Source organism: Stylophora pistillata, chromosome 4 (genome assembly GCF_964205215.1).
Source record: "Stylophora pistillata chromosome 4, jaStyPist1.2, whole genome shotgun sequence".
Lineage (NCBI taxonomy): Eukaryota > Metazoa > Cnidaria > Anthozoa > Scleractinia > Pocilloporidae > Stylophora > Stylophora pistillata.
The window spans coordinates 24,795,902-24,815,326 of NC_142522.1; the positions used below are offsets into that span (position 1 = coordinate 24,795,902).

The 19,425-nt window shown below is 35.8% G+C and overlaps 2 protein-coding genes across 4 annotated transcripts; both read right to left on the reverse strand.

Moving 5' to 3' along the window:
- Nucleotides 1-1,130: 1,130 nt before the first annotated feature.
- Nucleotides 1,131-10,661, reverse strand: LOC111333175 (substance-P receptor-like). Of its 3 annotated transcripts, none has more exons than XM_088756759.1 (3): nucleotides 10,477-10,661; nucleotides 3,443-3,660; nucleotides 1,131-2,940 (listed from the first exon to the last, which is right to left on the reverse strand). In XM_088756759.1, the coding sequence occupies exons 2-3, from the start codon at nucleotides 3,528-3,530 to the stop codon at nucleotides 1,976-1,978; spliced, it is 1,053 nt and encodes a 350-aa protein (XP_088612885.1). In that variant the 5' UTR covers nucleotides 3,531-3,660; nucleotides 10,477-10,661; the 3' UTR covers nucleotides 1,131-1,975. The 3 variants fall into 3 exon arrangements, with proteins under 3 accessions (XP_088612885.1, XP_088612887.1, XP_088612886.1); XM_088756761.1 differs by having other exon boundaries at nucleotides 3,439-3,660; XM_088756760.1 differs by lacking the exon at nucleotides 10,477-10,661 and having other exon boundaries at nucleotides 3,443-3,721.
- Nucleotides 10,662-15,994: 5,333 nt separating this feature from the next.
- LOC148733002 (allatostatin-A receptor-like) lies at nucleotides 15,995-19,378 on the reverse strand. The gene is made up of 2 exons (XM_088756758.1): nucleotides 18,881-19,378; nucleotides 15,995-18,449 (listed from the first exon to the last, which is right to left on the reverse strand). Exons 1-2 carry the CDS (start codon nucleotides 18,966-18,968, stop codon nucleotides 17,485-17,487), a joined length of 1,053 nt encoding a protein of 350 aa, XP_088612884.1. The 5' UTR covers nucleotides 18,969-19,378; the 3' UTR covers nucleotides 15,995-17,484.
- Nucleotides 19,379-19,425: the final 47 nt, after the last annotated feature.

Here is a 19,425-nt window from a genome sequence, read left to right on the forward strand (position 1 = left end):
CCCCTTGATTTGTAATGATCTTAGGTATAGCGCATTAAATCATGTATCCAATGAATTTTGCGCCATAGAAATAATAAAATTATTAAATTATTATACGAAAAAATCCTTAGTCTTTATGCTTTCCACTTTTGCTCGAACAGCCAACAACAATACTTAAAACCATCCCCTCTTTCTCACATGAACTCTTCGTTAGATACGGTTTGTTTACGCTCGAGGGACACCAAGATGGCGGATAGTAACCGTTGCTAAGGTGTTGGTCACGTGGGTGAAACCCAAGGATAGCTTAGCAACGGCTACTATCCGCCATCTTGGTGTCCCTCGAGCGTAAACAAACCGTATCTAACGAAGAGTTCATGTGAGAAAGAAGGGATGGTTTTATGCATTGTTGTTGGTTGTTCGAGCAAAAGTGGAAAGCATAAAGACTAAGGATTTTTTCGTATAATAATTTAATAATTTTATTATTTCTATAGCGCAAAATTCATTAGAAATATGATCTAATGCGCTATATCTAAGATCATCACAAATCAAGGGGAAGAACAGGAGGAACCAGAAGTTGTTGTATGGTTCGAGGCTTGCGGCTGTTGAAGATCCTCGAATTTTTGGTCGAGCTTTTCTTAGAGCTTCTTAGCCGATGAGAAATCGATGTCTTTAGCCCTCGCATACGGCACTTCATTGACATATGTCGGCAAAATCCATGAGCATTTTACCTGAGTGCGAGCGACCTTGGGGTGTCACGAAAACTCACACCCCGAAAACTCAAACCCCGAAAACTCAGACCTCGGACCCCAGACCCCGAAAACTTAGACCCCTCGAAAATTCAAGAGATAAACTCGACTCATGATCACTCCTGGTAATGCCGCGTGTATTTTGACCTTTTGGGTCTTGATCCAACTGAAGCAGCAAAAACAAGGCACGATATTTTGAGTAAATGTTTTTCTTCGTGAAAAGCAGAGGTATAGAGCAACTAGATGTTTGGGATAAAAGTTATGTAAAAATATTTTTGACGGTTTTCAGCGTTTTGAATTGATAAGAAACATATGAGTACAAAAAAAAAGAGTAACTATATCTGAAACAGTTCCAGAATTACAGTTAAGTAAGAACGTTTACTAGGTGTAAATGTGGGATAAAACTTACCAGGTTTCCTCTTTAATCTTCAACCTCGGAACTTTTCAAAATAACTGGGTCACGAAAAATTTAGTAATTTAGTATGCCCCTTTTAAGCTCTTTTATTCGCCACAGCATTACTACCAAAGCTTAAAGCTTTCTCTGATGTCTACCGATGATGGTTATTAAGGTTTGTAAAAATTCTTTTGTATGGTCATTTGTTTATTTTAATTGAGCTGCGTCATACGTTTAGATTAGTATTACCGAAAGCTCCTCATGGAATATGAAACTCTAATACACAACTAGACAATTGTCAGGGAAATCATTTCAAGAGATAAGGTAAAGGAAGTAAGATTTTGCGGGTACTAGTATTGTCAGTGCTACTTTTGGTTCAATTGATGTAGAATTTGATGTCAGAAATATTAAAGAAAAAATGAGCGCGTCTCCTCAACACGATCTCTGTAATAAATTTTCTATCAGATATAAAGACTCTTTTCTTTAGGTTCATTTTCATATCCTATGTGAGATAACATTCTTTATTGCATTTGTTGCCCATTACCAATCATAATAAAATTTATGCAAGGGATGTTTACTTTGTCGAAAAGCCAAAATAATGAAAAAAATTACTTTTCAAAATCACTTATTTTCAAGGCATCAAAGAGCTTCGTGTGACGAAAGAACATAACTAATTCAAACCTTAAAGTACTGTAACACAGGATAGAATGACGTGCTGAGTATAGTCTTCCACCATAGTTTTTACAAAAAGAATGAATTTTAAAGTTATGCGTACTTGAGGTTCCAATACTAATTGCAAGGAAACAAATCGTAACCTCCCGATAAAATTCATGTTTACTGGACAAGAGAAAGTTCGTTACACTTGCTGGAGCTCTATATTTTGCGATCGAAATCGGAGGACTCGAACATTTCCCAACGAAAGTTTTGCTGCATTTCTAAAATTTCCACTACAGGCAAAATAAACGTAAGGATTAAGTGCACTATAGACAGCCGTCAACCACAAAGGGAACAGAAGATCTTCATATTGGATGAAATTAAAAAGCAGCATTACCATGGTTATGAAGAAAGGAAGCCAACAGACGAGAAATAGAGATACAACAAAAATCATCATCCGAGTAACCTTTCTTGCTGTTGCTATGACTTCAGCTTGCATTTCATTCTGATTAGATCCCTCTCCTGGTACTTTACGTGACCAAAGCTGATTGCATATTGTTGTATAGACAATTAATATGACCAATAGAGGCAAGATAATGTTGAACGCCAATCCAAAAGCGTTGAATTTTGTTCCTCTTTTTATAGTTATCTCCAGATCACAGTAGTAAGACGTGTTTTGTCTTTCAACACGTGCTTCGATAAATAATTTCGTCGAAGTAAGAAAATTCAATACCCACAATATCATAATAACCTTTTTCAAATGTCGAGACACGGGAGATCTTTGCAGAGGTCGACTCACTGCGTAATACCGATCAATACCAATCATTACGAGTAGCCAAATTGAAAAGTCAGGTAGAACAGATAAGTTTGTCAGGAAGAACTTGCAAGTAAAATTACCAAGTGATCCTCCAAACCACAACTTGTTGTATGAACTGTAATGAATAGCATTCATTAACTGAAGAAATGTTATAAGAACATCTGTGAAAGCCTGGTGAGAGATCAACTGGTTGGTAGTGGTCTTCAAAGAACTGTTTCGTCGTATAATGTGTATAATCAAAGAATTTCCAAACAGTGATGCTAGAAATAGGATAGCGTGTCCAAGATACATTAGGAAAATAATGCCTTCAAACTTTGTGTTTGTTTCTTCAATGGATGTAGACATGTTTCCTGTGAATGGAAATTGTTAAAAAGTAGAAATTCACTTTACTTTTTATCATATCATTGTTCCAACTAATAGATGTATTTGGCTACTGAGGGCCTCCATTTAACACAGTCATATTTTCTGATCACCGAAGGAGTCACGCTATCTATCTATGCATAATTTGTCTAGCTTACCATAATTTGTATAGCTTACCATGAGTAGCTAAACATAAAAAAAGTCGCTCCAAATACGTCTTTAATGTATGTATACTTAATCTCCAGTGACCTTTCCCTTTCATTTAAACTTTTTGCGTGTGTTACGTGATGAATCATGATGAGAATTTACTTTTTGCATCGGATAATATGTCATATTTCATATACTATGCATTATTTTAGATTAACATACAGCTGTCCTCTTTTCGGAAGAAGCATGATTTTATCGAAAGTTACCCTCACACGTTTGTGTTAAGCCGGTTAATATCTAGGTATCCTAAAAATAGATTATTTCCTGACATTTTGAATTACCAACCTCGAGTTCCTACTTCAATGCTACTGTTATGACCTCCAAGTAAGGAGCCTTTGACTTCGGAGTTGCCGGTGAAAAATGTCATGTTCATCTCATCAGCAATTGTTTTGTACGGCAGCAACTGTGTTATTTAATTCAGAACACCCCTTTAACTGTCTAAATCCTTCAATGCGTTTTTTTCCATAAAGCTTCGAGTGTGGTAAGGCATGATTGCGAGAAACCTGAAGAGCACAAAACGTAGCCGCTTAAGGTGAACGTGAGACTTCTTCTCTAACATTTGAGTTGTACGCCATCAATATAATACAAACCATAATATGGGCCCCAATGGATGGCGAGACTTTCCTCCATATAAGATAAACATGTTTAGCAGCAGCTAAGATATGTATAATTCATAACAAAAAGAAGAGCTTTGAATGATAATTAAATGTGCGTTAGTTTGATGAAATATGATTCATTTGTCTTTTTCTCTGTTACTATTAATCCTTTTTGTTTTGTATTTTTTGCGTTTGTTTGATATTTTTGTAGTAGTTAAGACTTAATAATCATGTAGTTATGCCTCCTATTAGTTTAAATAGGCTTTAAGTGGATCAAAACATATGTCAAAAAGAAGACCTTCTTTTGAGTGATTGGAGACCTTATTAATTTTAGCCCCGGTCCTTTTGGGAAGAAAATGCTCTCCTCAAAATTAATGATGAAATGTGTCAGCGTCATTGTTATTTTCACTGGTTTTCCTTTGTTAAAAATTGGTTTGATGCTAATGTAACAGTGACAGTTTTTGGGGGTGAATTTGAACTTTAACGTCTTCCCGATCCACATTTTGACTAAGCTTCCATTCTCAAAGAAGGAAATACACAATGCTGATACACAATGTTATTCTGCTTTCCATGTTACCCCTGGTGAGATAGGAAAAATTAGTTTAATTTAGTTGCAGTGTCTCTTATATTAGAAAGACAATTAACCAAAGTTGATTGCTGCCAACAACATAACTGCTATTTGTTATTGATTTAGATGATGATTTTTCTTCTTTTTTTATTCGATTTTGTTTTCTTTCAAATAAAACTCAAAAGCATGTACAATGCTGAACACAAAATAGATAGATCCAACTATGATTATTACTTCCTTCTTAAAGGAAAGGAAATACTGCATGGATTATGTCAATATACTTGTATGATTATCATAATAAAAGCAAGTTTATTTTTAAATAAATGTCCTTTCCCTCGAACCACGATCTTACTGCCTCTTAGTGTGCCACGTCGTTCAGAGAGGAAAGCAAGAAATTCATTACCAACAATAACTCGTAAGACATTCAAGTTGTATACTATAATTCAAAATATACTTAAAAGCGAATTGGTAGTGGGAATGAAATGAAAATATTGAGGCGTGCCAAACCAGCAAATGAGTGCTTATTGCCAGGGGCGTAGAAGAAGACAATTTGAAATATTCATCACACAATGGAGAATCTTACAGCCGTTAGAGATGTGATATGCATTTATTTTTGGATGGAGTAATATTCAATAACATTTTATTGTCAGTAATAAGTGACTCACTATATCCTCTATGTAATAATTATTTATCCATTCTTTGTCGTAATGGATCCTACGCCTTCAAGCTTTGTGGTCTTTGATGGGCTTCCTGACCATTTGTTTTTATGTGATTTATCTCTCTCCATGCAACTCTGTATTTGCCTGTGTGATGCTGAAATACCACATGACAACTTACATTGAACTCATCGAATAAAAAAGTACAAATGACCATTTTTTAAGGTTGCATAACCGGTGTTTCCCGAAGCTCGATATTTTTACCTCGGAAATAATGAACAGCAGCATCAACCCATGATTTCTTACAACAATTTCCTGAATGAGGCACTGGTTGAAAATAGTAGCTCGAAAAAAGGGGAAAGTTCTAAAAAGTTGGTATGTCGTCATTAATCGTTTCACAGGTCTCTATGTCTCTATTCGCTATCCCTCTCTTTCGCTCCAACTTTTCATCCTGGTCGTAAACTAGCGAGCTATAAGTTAATGAAATAACCAATTTGCAGGTTACATTAGAGTCTAAGAAATGTGAACAATTTCTCTCCTAAAATGACTAGTACATCACAGGTTGTCACTGTCATTTTCAGGAACATATTTGGTCAAATCGATAAAAGGAAGGTAACTGGACGCTTACTCAAACGCCTACACAAGTCGGGGAGATTACAAAAGCTTACACTTCCATTAAAGAGTGCAACAAAATCTTTAAGAACCTATGTCATTTTGAAAAAATTAAACTGGGTAAAAAATAACTCAATAGATTTATGCTGGAATTGTATTCAGGTCTGAAAAGGTTCACCTGCCGGCTAACTCGTCGTAAATCAGTGGAGGGAAATTCAAATTAACACTTTGCAAGTTGATTAAAGGCTGTATCGCCAAGCAGCAGATTATGTTTGGCATTTGCTAAGTTTTACTGAGTTTGCGGCCTGCATTAACAAAGACATGAAGATATAATCCAACAACTATTTTTCGTGTGATTTTATCGGCTGCTTCACTCCAGGTGGTGCAAAATCACAGAATAACCCCATCTTCGCCTAAAGTACTCGCTTACGTAAATCGTACATATCTGTCATAAGATCAACACTGGCCTTTTACGAACTTTTTTTTGCGATATGAAAATTAATGAAATGCTTAAAAACAAATAAACCCCTTTCTGGCGTGCTATTTTATCGGCTGATGATGTCGGGGTGACCGCTTGACACACGTTGGCTGCTTAAAACAGTTTCCAGAGAATAGAAATTTGATTCAAAAGTATAAAAATCACCACAAACTCGCTCAAAAATATTACTAGCATTGAATTCGGGAGATAAAAATGGATTGAACTTTACTTGAAAGTTTATTCCTAGTATTAGTTTTTTGGTTTCGGTTTAAGTGTTCAATACAGGTGGAAGACGATACAAAAGGGCCGTTGGGACCCACTAAAGGGTGACCCTGACCTCTTAAGGGGGATGACTGCTTAATAGAGGTGAGAATTACAAGGGGTAAAAAATTTCGAGAATTTGAAGATTGACCCCTTAGTACGGTGATGCTTAATACAGGTTGTATTAAGCGGCTAAACTTGATTTGGCGGTTAAACTTGATTTGGTTTGACTTACGTCTCGGATCGCCACGCTTGCGGATAGGCGCGAAGAAGCTTTTAAGACGATTACACGTATCCTGACACCATCAAACCCTTTTTCAATATTGTCAAAAGCCGCTTTGCCCAACCAAGTAACAAGTGCAATCTCGGTCTTCTTCTACTAGTTATGTAGTTAAATAAAATACCCAATATCATATTTATTGGGTATTTTATTTTCTCTTTACAATTATTCTACTAGTTATGTAGTTAAATAAAGTACCTAATAACATATTTATTGGATATTTTATATTCTCTTTATAATTAATTTGTCTGTAAAAGCGTAATATTAACTATATACAAAGGTTATACAATCTATTTATGATGAAAATACGGATTTATAATTATTTTATATGTAATTGGAATTATATTTCGGTTTGGTTACAAAATAACTCTTCTTTGAGTTTCTCTTCGGAAGCACTCTGAAATTATAATCAAGGGAAAACATCTCCCACTATTCTAAATCCATGTTCATCTTAACCTTTTTATTCAAGGCCGGTCTAAAGATTTATTCTAAGCAATGATATTTGATTTGAGGTTTTGGAATTGGATTAAACGATATCTGTTATTTGCGTATGATGCACGATCCTCGCAGTAGATAGCGCTATTTATGCAATAGCGAAAATCAGAACTGAAAAAAATCAGGCCTGTACGGGACTCGAACCACTGACCTCTGCGATACTAGTGCAGCGCTCTACCAATTGAGCTAACAAGCCAACTGGGAGCAGGCCGTTAAGTCTCATACGTATCTAATACCGCAGTTCAAAATATATGAACTTCATATATTCATTGTATCTCATTTATCACTTTCACGGGTTTATTACGAATCAACTTAACGGCCCGCTCCCAGTTAGCTTGTTAGCTCAATTGGTAGAGCGCTGCACTAGTATCGCAGAGGTCAGTGGTTCGAGTCCCGTACAGGCCTGATTTTTTTCAGGTCTGATTTTCGCTATTGCATAAATAGCGCTATCTACTGCGAGGATCGTGCATCATACGTATCTAATACCGCAGTTCAAAATATATGAACTTCATATATTCATTGTATCTCATCTGTTATTTGATGGATTTGTTCTCCTCTCTCTCCCGTTTTCCTCTTGAAAATGTATTCACGTTGTGCGTAAAATTCATTCTTGATCATTCTTGGAGTAGACGTTATAACTAAAGGAAACGTCATCTGATATATATATCCACCCAGTAGAGTAATGAGCTTATTACAAGTTGCAGGAATGCGATGTGTGCTGTCTCGATCACTATATTCAAACTGTTTATTTCTGGATAGTGTTTCAGTCCCCTGAACGGTCTCGAGATCATTTTGGCTCAATTGGTAAAAGAAGCCATATCGCCGAAAACTTATTTGAATTAGAACCTGTATATGCAAAGCTGTGCAAGCACGAATACGTGTGATTCACGTGTTATAATCAAATGATGAAGAAGCAAGGATTGCAAGCTATCATGTCATTTCATTTCCTAATTTAATTAATAGATAGGATGGAAGGAAGTATCAGAATAATTACCAAAAATAGAAATATCAAGATGGCAGATATCTTTTGTGTATTATACACAAAGGCTGCAATATTAAGAAAGACAAGATCAGTCAGCTTAACAACCTGGTGATTCGATATTCTCTCTTTTGTAAAATGAACAAATGCTGGATAGTGCCGGGAAGAATAGGTGTTACCTCAAGAAATTAAGACATAATTTACGGAGGGATAAACGAGGGCATAATACAGTCTAAGCAAAATATCTTACCTCATACGAAACTTAGAAAAAATATCAATATTTCACTTTTTCTTTTTAACAATGACAATAGCTTACTTAACTTTTCCATGATATGATAGAAATAATTACAATACCTGGATACCTTGCTGAATACTGTAGGTTTAAGTTTATACCATTTAAGAAGAGTGTGACATTAAAGGTCAGAGTTTGTTAGCACTCAACCAGGTATGGATATCAACTAGTTCATTATTCGAGTTAGATTTAGGCGGTTTTAGATTTTTGTGCTTGTCAAAAAGATTTGCATCATCTGCGAATAAGTGAAACTCTAGAATTTAGAGCCGTTACTAAAATAATTGAATTACGCAATAAATAATGGTCTGCTAAGAATAGAGCCTTGTGGAACACCATAAGAAACAGGTTGAAAATCTGACACAGTATACCCCACGGAAAAAAAACTGATATCTGCTAGTAAGATATGAGGTAAAGCTACCTTTTGTCACTCCACGAATGCCATAACTTTCTGGTTTCTCGGTCAAGATGTTATAATTTACTTAGTTAAATTCAGATTTGCTGCAGTTCTACTGAACGAGAACGATGAGAAATACGATTTATTTTGCGAATCGGTAGCAAGAAGTTTCCAAACAGCTTTTTGAAGCTCTTGCGAAAGTTTTGACTAAATGGGATAAACGTAAGGATTGAGGCTGCTATAGGAAGTTGGTAGCCACAAGAAAAATAAAAATAAGTTTCCTCGTAATTCAACATATTTAAAAAAACTCAAGACACCGATTACAAACGAAGGCAACCAAATCAGGACGTATAATACTACCACGACAATCATCATCAGAGTGACTCTTTTGGCTATTCTTTGAGCTTCGATCTGATTTGCTCCTTCTTCTGGGACTTTACGAGACCAAAATTTCCAGCACACAACCGTGTAAAGGTTTACATTTATCAAAAGAGGCACTACTATATATGCACGAAATAAGAGAGGTAATGTCGAATGCAGTCCAGTTACTTAACAGAAGAGAGAAATTACAATAATAAGAATGTTCGACTTTTATAAAGCTGTCGACATTGATTAAGGAAAGAGACCAAGCCGAAGACCATAACCAGAGTAAAACAATAGTTTTTTTCAAATGTTTTGATATAGGTGACTGTCGCAGAGGTATGACTACTGCATAGAAGCGGTCAACTGCAATCACGACAAGTATGCATTCAAACTGAAAACTGTGGTATTGAAAATAGAACGGCTAGTGTTAAGGATAAGTTGAGAAAACGGACACCACCCCTCCCCTTCCCATGTAAACGTATTTGTCACGGGTTGCCATGGCAAAAAGAATAAATAAACGCACGAGGTTCGTTTTGGTCCGCCATATTGCTTGTATGTTTGCTTTCAATGTAAATGATTTCGACCTCTCCTTCCGCGGCCGGTAACACTAGCGTCATATTGCAAGTGATGAAACCAAGACCTCCTCCAAACCATAAACTACCCGTTATTCATAAAGAGAAAACGAAAGCTCTACGAATGTTATCAGAATATCTGCATGCATTTACTTGGCTCATAATCACACAGTTTATTGTGATCTTCACGAAATTGTCTTTTCGAATGATATGGATGATCACAGAGTTGCCGAATAGTGAGGCCAGGAATATAATGACATAGGCAGTAAACATCACTATCTCTAAATGGTCTTCCCTTACAGTGTTCCCTACAAGGAAAATAAATTAATTCCTCACTTTGAATGAATGTGTAAAAGATGCTGATGTACTAAGAGAGTGTTTCTGACATATTCCACTTTGGTTTTTGCACTGACAGGACGAAAAATGCGTGTACTATAAGTACCATCCGTTGTCCCCATACAAAGCCTTAGAAAAGTTTTCTAAGGCTTTGTATGGGGACAACAGATGGTACTTACAGTGCACGCATTTTCCGTCCTGTCCTGTTATCCAGTGCATGAAGATTTCAAACTGTTCGTGCGAGTTGAAGTAACATCGTCCTATGATTCCGCTTTTCGTAACTTGAAGACAACCGCTAAATTCTATCAATGCGAAAAGTGAGAAATCATCTTAATCGCCTTCAACGAATGTTCAATGGCTTACATAATTTAATGAAACGAAAATGCTGCGTATAAACCGTATTTTTAGTTAATGTGCGCTTAATGCGGATGCTTTACCTTTTTTCTGAGGAACTTTCAGACCCCTGTTTATATTATTGATCCTAAGTTAAAACCAGTGCTGTTCGACAAGTTCGATGAACCATTTTTGGTGTATGATTAGATCTTCTGTATGCTTAAAAAAGCGTTGTTGTTTTTTTCTTCTTTTGCTTCGAAAACAATGCTTCTTGTCACTAATTAATTTGCGATGTGACAAGAAACACTGCAAATTACTATCAAAATGAAGAGGTGTACATTTGCATATTTTTGTACATGATTTTCTTTAGATTAATTAGAATTTAAGTAAAATATTTATGCTTGGACAGTAGTAATGAAGATGATGAACTTATATACAAAAATTTATTATTTTAAAGGGGGCTGAACAAATATCCATAACCCTTTTTCATGCTCTATTATGGGTCTTAAAATTATTTGTATTACTACTTTGCTTATTCCATCTTTTAATACATGTACCAAATATTTTGTTTTACTTAGGAAGGATTTTTGAATTGCCTTGTTTTTTGTTTCCTTCGCATTATTACTTGTTTTCTGGTTACACCAAGCCACCTCAGTTCTGTCATTTCCTACAAAAGGAAACAATTAAGCTAGGATCAAAGGAACACCTATCCTCCGTCAGTTGCAAATCCTAATTATGTGCAACCGCGTCCTTTGGGAAGAAACTTAGGACTACCTTCACACGTGTTTTCATAATTTTTAAGTAGAGTATTTTTCAAGGAAAACGTTAAGGTCTCGTCGTCGCGTAAAGTTCGGAAGCTTCACAAGTAAAATTAGGAGATTTGCTCATAGCAAAATAACAACGCAGGTAATTTACAGATGTCGATTGAAATTTAAATAAATATGGTTGTGCGGAAGGTCAGTCCTTTATTTGACAGTCAGCTAGCATGAATATTATCAAATATATTGTGGCTATGCATCTTAAAAATTTCACTTTTCTTTATCATTTTTTCATCCTTCACAAACTTTTAAAGATGTATTCATTTCCTTGAAAGTGACTCGCTTCCTGAAGATTATTTTGCAATTACATGTGTAAATACTAAAGGGACTTCAACACAGGATAGTTTCACTCTACATCTTAATCATACCTTAGGAAACTTTAGCTTGTTTCTTTTGTTTTTGACATTGCAGAAACCTTTATTGTTTTTTTTTTCTTTCGAGTTACAAAATCATACTCTTCTCATTTGCAACAAATTTCAGAAAACTTTAAACGCCATGTCTTGGGAACAAAAACTGTTAAAATCTATTCGAGTCTTCCAATCAGTCGCTGAAAATGTTCATTGTGGGGAAGTAAGAAGTACAGAATATCATCAACAATCAACAGGTACTGAACAAGGGGACTTAAGGGACGCTTAAAAGGTCAAAACGTCCTAACTTGGTTCACAGGTGGCCGAATTTCATGTAAGAGAAAGTGTGTTTTGAGCATGAGAGTTTCATTTGCCTTTATTGTTTTCCATTCGAAGGGTTACTGTTACCAAATAATACTATAAGAAAGAAAGACACGTACGCCATGTATTCGCAAAATTATCAAAGCAGAACTGTAAAAACTCACCTTCATCGAGAAGTTTATTCATAGTTGCACCGAATATCGAAACATGCGTTATTAACTAAAAGAAATGTTTCCCTACGATGAACGAAAATATATCGAGAATGTCATCCATCACTGAGTATCATGAGCATATTATGAAAATCACTGTGTTGGTGTTCTCGTTTAATCCAAGAAAAAAACTTTGAATCTCGACCGGTGTCTTTAATAAAACTTAGTTTTTTTTGCGTTAAATTTGTTGAAGTTCTATGCTCTGGGATCGAAAAGGAATAGCATGAATGTTTCCAAGCAGGAGTTTAAATGCTTGTCTACAATTTTAACTGAACGAAAAATATACGTAAGGATTAAGTCTTCTGTAAACATAGGTTAACCAGATAAGAAATGAAATCCAGTGGTCATATTTTAGATAGCTAAATAGGAAAATAATCGTCATTATGAGCCATGGAAGCCAACAAACAAGAAATAAGACGAAGACTGCGATCATCATTCGGGTAAATTTAAACGCTGTCGCAATAGTTTCAGCTTGTCGTTGGTTCTGATTGGCTCCATCTCCTGGTATGTGGCGTGTCCAAAGTTTGACACATATTACTGTGTACAGAATTGTCGATAGGATCACAGGTACAAAAACTTTCAAAGCTGATATCGCAACAGTTAATCCTGTCAATTTAATTTGGATAAAGTCGTGGAAGTCCTACAATAATAAGATCCTTTATTCTGTTCTATGCCCATGCTGTAAGAAACATTTGTTGAAGAAATAAATTACCCCGTTCAAAATACCAAAATGACTCTTTTCAGTTTTCGAGATATAAGCGTTCTTTGCAATGGGCGAGTTATTGCATAAAGGCGGTTAATGCCAATTGTTACAAGCAGCCAAACAGAAAAATTTATCAGGACATAAACGATTCTCATAGATAGCTTGCAAGTGATATTTCCTATACTTCCTCTAAACCACAATCCTTGTAGGAAATGTCACGAATAACACTTACAAAGCAAATGATTGAGGCCAAAAGATCAGCCCAAGCTTGGTTTAAAACCAAGTAGTTTATGGCCGCCTTCATAACGCCATTTGTGCGAATTATATGTATAATGGCAGAATTTCCAAAAATTGACATCAGAAATATAATGCCATACCCTAAGTACACCAAAGCAACTATGTGAGACTTGATTTTTGTTGTTTCGCTGGAGTTTTTGACGGTAGAATCGACGTTGAAGTCTTTTGTATTATTAATCATCGTGTCCGCTCTGTCAAGTCTGCCGCTTTTCTTTTACTGAACTTAGGGATTCACCAACTGAGCAAGTTTGTCTGAAAAAAATAGCGGAGATTGTCGCACGGAGATGTGGAGTTTGAAAACAAGATCAATTTTTGAAAAAAAATTTATTAATTTTACTCCCATTGCTGAAAGGAAGCCGCGCGGAAGTTGTGTTTATTCATCTTTTATCTTTACAATAGGATGTTAAGTCATGAAGTGAGACAGACAGGTATCTGTTTGCACTCCAGCTATTAATTTTTCATTTATTTCCGATAATAATTACACCGTATATTGAAACTACCGGGCGTTTCTTCCTTGGTTTGACATCAGCGGGCCACTCTCTATTATTCGCGATGAAGTATTTTAGAGTTCCTTCATATATTACTTATTTTTCAAAAGGCAGTCTTTTGTCGACGCATATCGTGGATGGAATATACGATTTATATCTCAAGTCAAAAGAATATGCAAACAATATCATATTGACTATACCCGACTATAGCAGGGCGGCATTTGTTCTTTTGTCGTGTTTGTTTGGAATCTATAGATGAAATTAACTTTTGCCATCTATGGTCAACAGTCGATTGATAGAAATTGTAAATCTTTTTTGCGCTAGGCCTTTTACATTAAACTTAACTGTTATCCTTTCTAACTAACGACACGCGGAGATGCGACTATACTCCTAAGATTTTATCTTAAAGTAGAAGTATTTCGACGCTGTCCTTTTGTTCCTGGAAGTTTATGAAAGTTAAGTTCCTCTTGCAGTAAATTTCCGCTTCTATGGTTTTGAAAATTTTTACCAAACGAAAAAATCTAAAGGTGGCTGTCAGGATTAACTACGCTCAATCTGGCTCCCACACCTTCTGGCCATAATATCTCTGAGTCGTCTCTAGTCCTTTCATTACTTTTGTGGGGAACATAATTTATAAGAAGGAAATCGCGCGGGTGGGGCGCTCGGGGAAGATGTCTTTTTCGTTATGAGAGCGATAGTTCTGCGATCTACTATCAGATACCTTTTAATATCTAATTTTAATAATGCGTTTGATAGTTGCTTTTTAGTACAACAAAAATTAAATTTTCTCAATAGACAAATATTATGTTTCACTTGCTGAAGCTCTATATCCTGATGGATTGCCTGAATTTTGTGAAACAAACGTTTCCATCCATTTCTAAAATTTTCACTGAAGGCAAAATAAACAAAGGGATTAAGTCCGCTATAAACATTCGTTAACCAGATGGGGAATAAAAACCAGTAACCATATTTGGCAAAGCCAAAAAGGATCAAAGGCGTTGTCAGGAGAAAGGGCAGCCAAGAAACAAAAATTAAGGCGACTACAGAAATCATCATTCGGGTAACTTTCCTTGCCCTTGCTATAGTTTCGGCTTCCCTTTGATTCTGATTAACTCCTTCTCCTGGCGCCTCGGGAGTCCAGAGTTTGATATTGTTATATACAAAATTGCTATCAGCAAAAGAGGAAGGGAGAAATTCAAAGTTGTTAAAAAAGCGATAAATTGAGACCATGTTTCCGTCCCACGACAATAGTAAGAGTCATTAATTTTAGCCAATTTTACATTGATACAAATGGTGACTGAAGAACTTCGAGACAATATCCATATTAATAGGATTACTTTTCTGAAATTTTGAGATATCCGCGACCGTCCAAGAGGTCGAGTCACCCCATAAAAGCGATCAGCAGCAATTGCTACTAGAATCCAAACTGAAAGAGTCGATTGAAAATGACCATTGATTGATAAAACTTGCAAACGATAAGTCCTATTAACCCTCCGAATCACAGTTGGTCGTACGAAATATAATGAATGGCAGTTATTAATCCCCTCGTGGTTATTATGAGATCAACAAATGCTTGATTTAAGACAAAGCGATTTGTGGGGGTCTTCATGGACCTGTTAGTTCGTATTATGTGCATAATAAATGAATTGCCAAACACTGAAACCAGAAATATTATGGCGAAACCAAAATATATGAGAAAAATGTATCTAAACTTTAGATATGTTCCTTTAGTGGTACTTGATTAGTTCCCTGTGGAAAAAAGATCGACACATGTTATGCTATATTTAGCCATTCTAATCAGGTACCCTTAAATTTATCAGCGATGACGAGGTATAATCATGAGCAGATGTACCATTGTTGTATTTCAGTTATTTTAGTTTTACTCGCTCATTCATTGGAATTTGTCAGGAGCAGCTTAACCGTAAAGGGAAGGTTAACCCCTTCTAACTTCTAATAGGCGTAAATAAGGGTATATAGAATGTAAAAGCTACTGAAAAATCTGTGAAATAACCTTAGGTACAAAGTGAGGTACAAGGCAGAGGTAAATGGACCCTTTGCATTTTCGTAATTCTAAGGCTTTTTGAAAACAACTCAACCATAACTTTTAGCCTTCTGGATATTGGCCGAGATCGAATTTCCGATTGCTTTTTAATGTGAGCGTCACGTCTAAGTGTCTATTTGGTTACCTTGGTTACTGATACCCTATTTTGCCTATAGGGCTAATGGATATTCCATCCCCCAGCCCAACCCACCGAGGTCTGAAATAATTAAATACCTTGATCTTGGGATTGGTTGCTGATCAGTTTAATGGATGAGCAGATATTAAAGTCATATTGGCAGGTCGTTTCATATTTCATGGTGCTCACTATGTACGCCCTGTCATCAAAGAAATTTTGTTAAAGATATCTTTCTTGTGGTCCTTTTAGCACGAAATAGCAACTTGTTTTTCTTTTTTTTTTTTTTTTCATATTCAATTAATGTACACCGATCTGACTGTTAAATACTCACCTTTCATCTTCTGTCTTGTTTCCTTCCTAAATCAACCTCCCACTAAAAAGCGGATGGTACGATATTTTGAATGAATGTTTTCCTCGTGAAAAGCAAAGGTATAGAGCAACTAGATGTTTGGGATAAAAGTTATGTGAAAATATTTTTGATGGTTTTCAGCGTTTTGAACTGATAGGAAAGATAGGAGTACAAAAAAAAAAAAGAGTAACTAGATCTCAAACAGTTCCAGAATTACAGTAAGAATGTTTACTAGGTGTAAATGTAAGACAAAATTTACCAGGTTCCGTCTTTGATCTTCAACCTCGGAACTTTTCAAAATAAGTGGGTCACGAAAAATTTAGGGATTTAGTATGCCCCATTTAAGCTCTTTTTTCCCCACAGCACTACTACCAAAGCTTAAAAGCTTTCTCTAATGTCTACCGATTATGGTTATTAAGGTTTGGAATAATGAAAATTTCTTTTGTATGGTCATTTGTTTATTTTCATTGAGCTGCGTCATACGTTTAGATTAGTATTACCGAAAGCTCCTCATGGAATATGAAACTCTAATACACAGCTAGACAATTATCAGGGAAATCATTTCAAGAGATAAAGTAAAGGAAGTAAGATTTGGCGGGTACTAGTATTGTCAGTGCTACTTTTGGTTCAATTGATGTAGAATTTGATGACCAGAAATATTAAAGAAAACCTGAGGGCGTCTCCTCAACACGATCTCTGTAATAAATTTTCTATCAGATATAAAGACTCTTTTCTTTAGGTTCATTTTCATATCCTCTGTGAGATAACATTCTTTATTAAAAACTAGATCATTGGATAATGCAATTCAAGACTTTTTATTGGCTTAGCCATTATGGTATATCAGCCAATATACCATAATCTACAAATATGGTAAGCGTACGTATCAGCTTAAAATTAAAAGGAAGCTAAATTTAATAAAATTTAATAATTTAAGTTAACGTTTTTAATAAAACAATTATTCCACTCGCGCTTGTTGGATATGAGATGATTATAGCCAACTCGGCGCTACGCGCCTCGTTGGCTATCTATCATCTCATATCCAACGCGCGCTCGTGGAATAATTGTTAATTATTGCATTTGTTGCCCATTACCAATCATAATAAAATTTATGCAAGGAATGTTTACTTTGTCGAAAAAGCCAAAATAATAAAAAAATTACTTTTCATAATCACTTATTTTCAAGGCATCGAAGAGCCTCGTGTGACGAAAGAACATAGCTAATTCAAACCTTAAAGTAATGTAACACAGGATAGAATGATGTGCTGTGTAGAGTCTTCCACCATAGTTTTGACAAAAAGAATGAATTTTAAAGTTACGCGTACCTGAGGTTGCAACACTCATTACAAGGAAAGAAATCCCAACCTCTCGATAAAATTTATGTTTACTGGACAAGGGAAAGTTCTTTATACTTGCTGGAGCTCTATACTTTGCGATCGAAACCGGAGGACTCGAACATTTCCCAACGAAAGTTTTGCTGCATTTCTAAAATTTCCACTACAGGCAAAATAAAAGTAGGGATTAAGTGCACTGTAAACAACAGTCAGCCACAGAGGGAACAGAAGATCTTCATATTGGATCAAATCAAAAAGCAGCATTGCCATGGTTATGAGGATAGGAAGCCAACAGACGAGAAATAGAAATACAACAAAAATCATCATCCGAGTAACCTTTCTTGCTGTTGCTATGACTTCAGCTTGCATTCGATTCTGATTGGATCCTTCTCCTGGTACTTTGCGTGACCAAAGCTGATTGCATATTCTTGTATAGACGATTAATATGACCAATACAGGCAAGATAATGTTGAACGCCAATCCAAAAGCGTTGAATTTTCTTCCTCTGTTTAAAGTTATCTCCAGATCACAGTAGTAAGACGTGTTATGTCTTTCAACACAAGCTTCGATAAATAATTTCGTCGAAGTAAGAAAACTCCATACCCACAATATCATAATAACCTTTTTCAAATGTCGAGACACGGGAGATCTTTGCAGAGGTCGACTCACTGCGTAATACCGATCAATACCAATCATTGCGAGTATCCAAATTGAAAAGTCAGGTAAAACAATTAAGCTTGTCAGGAATAACTTGCAAGTAAAATTACCAAGTGATCCTCCGAACCACAACCTTCTGTATGAATTGTAATGAATAGCATTCATTAACTGAACAAATGTTATAAGAACATCTGTGAAAGCCTGGTGTAGGATCAACTGGTTGGTAGTGGTCTTCAAAGAACTGTTTGTTCGTATAATGTGTATAATTAAAGAATTTCCAAACAGTGATGCTAGAAATAGGATAGCGTGTCCAAGATACATTAGGAAAGTAATACCTTGAAACTTTGTGTTTGTTTCTTTAATGGTTGTAGACATGTTTCCTGTGAATGGAAATTGTTGAAAAGTAGAAATTCACTTTACTTTTTATCCATTTAACACTGTCATATTTTTTAATCACTGAAGGAGTCACCCTATCTCTCTATGCGTAATTTGTATAGCTTACCATGGTGGTATCCATGAGTACCTAAACATGAAGAAAGTCGCACCAAATATACTTAATCTTCAGGGACCTTTCCCTTTCATTTAAACTTTTTTTGTGTTCCGTGATGAAATGAATGACTGACGAAAATTCCCTTTTTGCATAAGATGATAAGTCATATTTCATATACTATGCATTATTTTTAGCCGGATTCACCGACAGCTGTCCTCTTGGCGGAATAAGCATGATTTCCTCCAAAATTACCTTTACATGTTTTGGGTTAAGCCGGTTATCCTAAAGATAGATTATTTCCTGACATTTTGAATTACCAACCTCGATCTCCTGCTTCATTGCTACTGTTATGACCTCCAAGTAAGTAGCCTTTGACGTCGCAGTTGCCGGTGAAAAATGTCATGTTCATTTTATCAGCTATTGTTTTGTACTGCAGTGGCTGTGTTTTTTTAATTCAGAACACCCTTTTAACCGTCTAAGTCCTTCAACGCGTTTTTTTCCATAAAGCTTCGAGTGTGGTAAGGCATCTGATTGCGAGAAACCTGAAGAGCACAAAACGTTGCCGCTAAAAGTGAACGTGAGACTTCTTCTATAACATTTGAGTTGTACGCCGTCAATACAAAACATAATATGGGCACCAGTGGATGGCGAGACTGTCATCTATAAGATAAACACGTTTAGCAGCGGCTAAGATATGTATAATTCATAACAAAAGAAGAGCTTTGAATGATAATTAAATGTGCGTTAGTTTGATGAAATATGACTCATTTGTCGTTTTTTCTTTAATTATTAATCCTTTTTTGTGTATTTTTTGTGTTTGTTTGATTTTTTGTAGTAGCTAAGACTTGAATAATAATCATGTAGTT

Coding starts and splice junctions, on each gene's coding strand:
- LOC148733002 (XM_088756758.1), bottom strand. CDS start 18,968: ATGAACATGACATTTTTCACCGGCAACTGCGACGTCAAAGGCTACTTA. Junction 18,450..18,880: donor CAATGAAGCAGGAGATCGAG/GTTGGTAATTCA, acceptor TTCCATTCACAG/GAAACATGTCTACAACCATT.
- LOC111333175 (XM_088756759.1), bottom strand. CDS start 3,530: ATGAACATGACATTTTTCACCGGCAACTCCGAAGTCAAAGGCTCCTTA. Junction 2,941..3,442: donor CATTGAAGTAGGAACTCGAG/GTTGGTAATTCA, acceptor TTCCATTCACAG/GAAACATGTCTACATCCATT.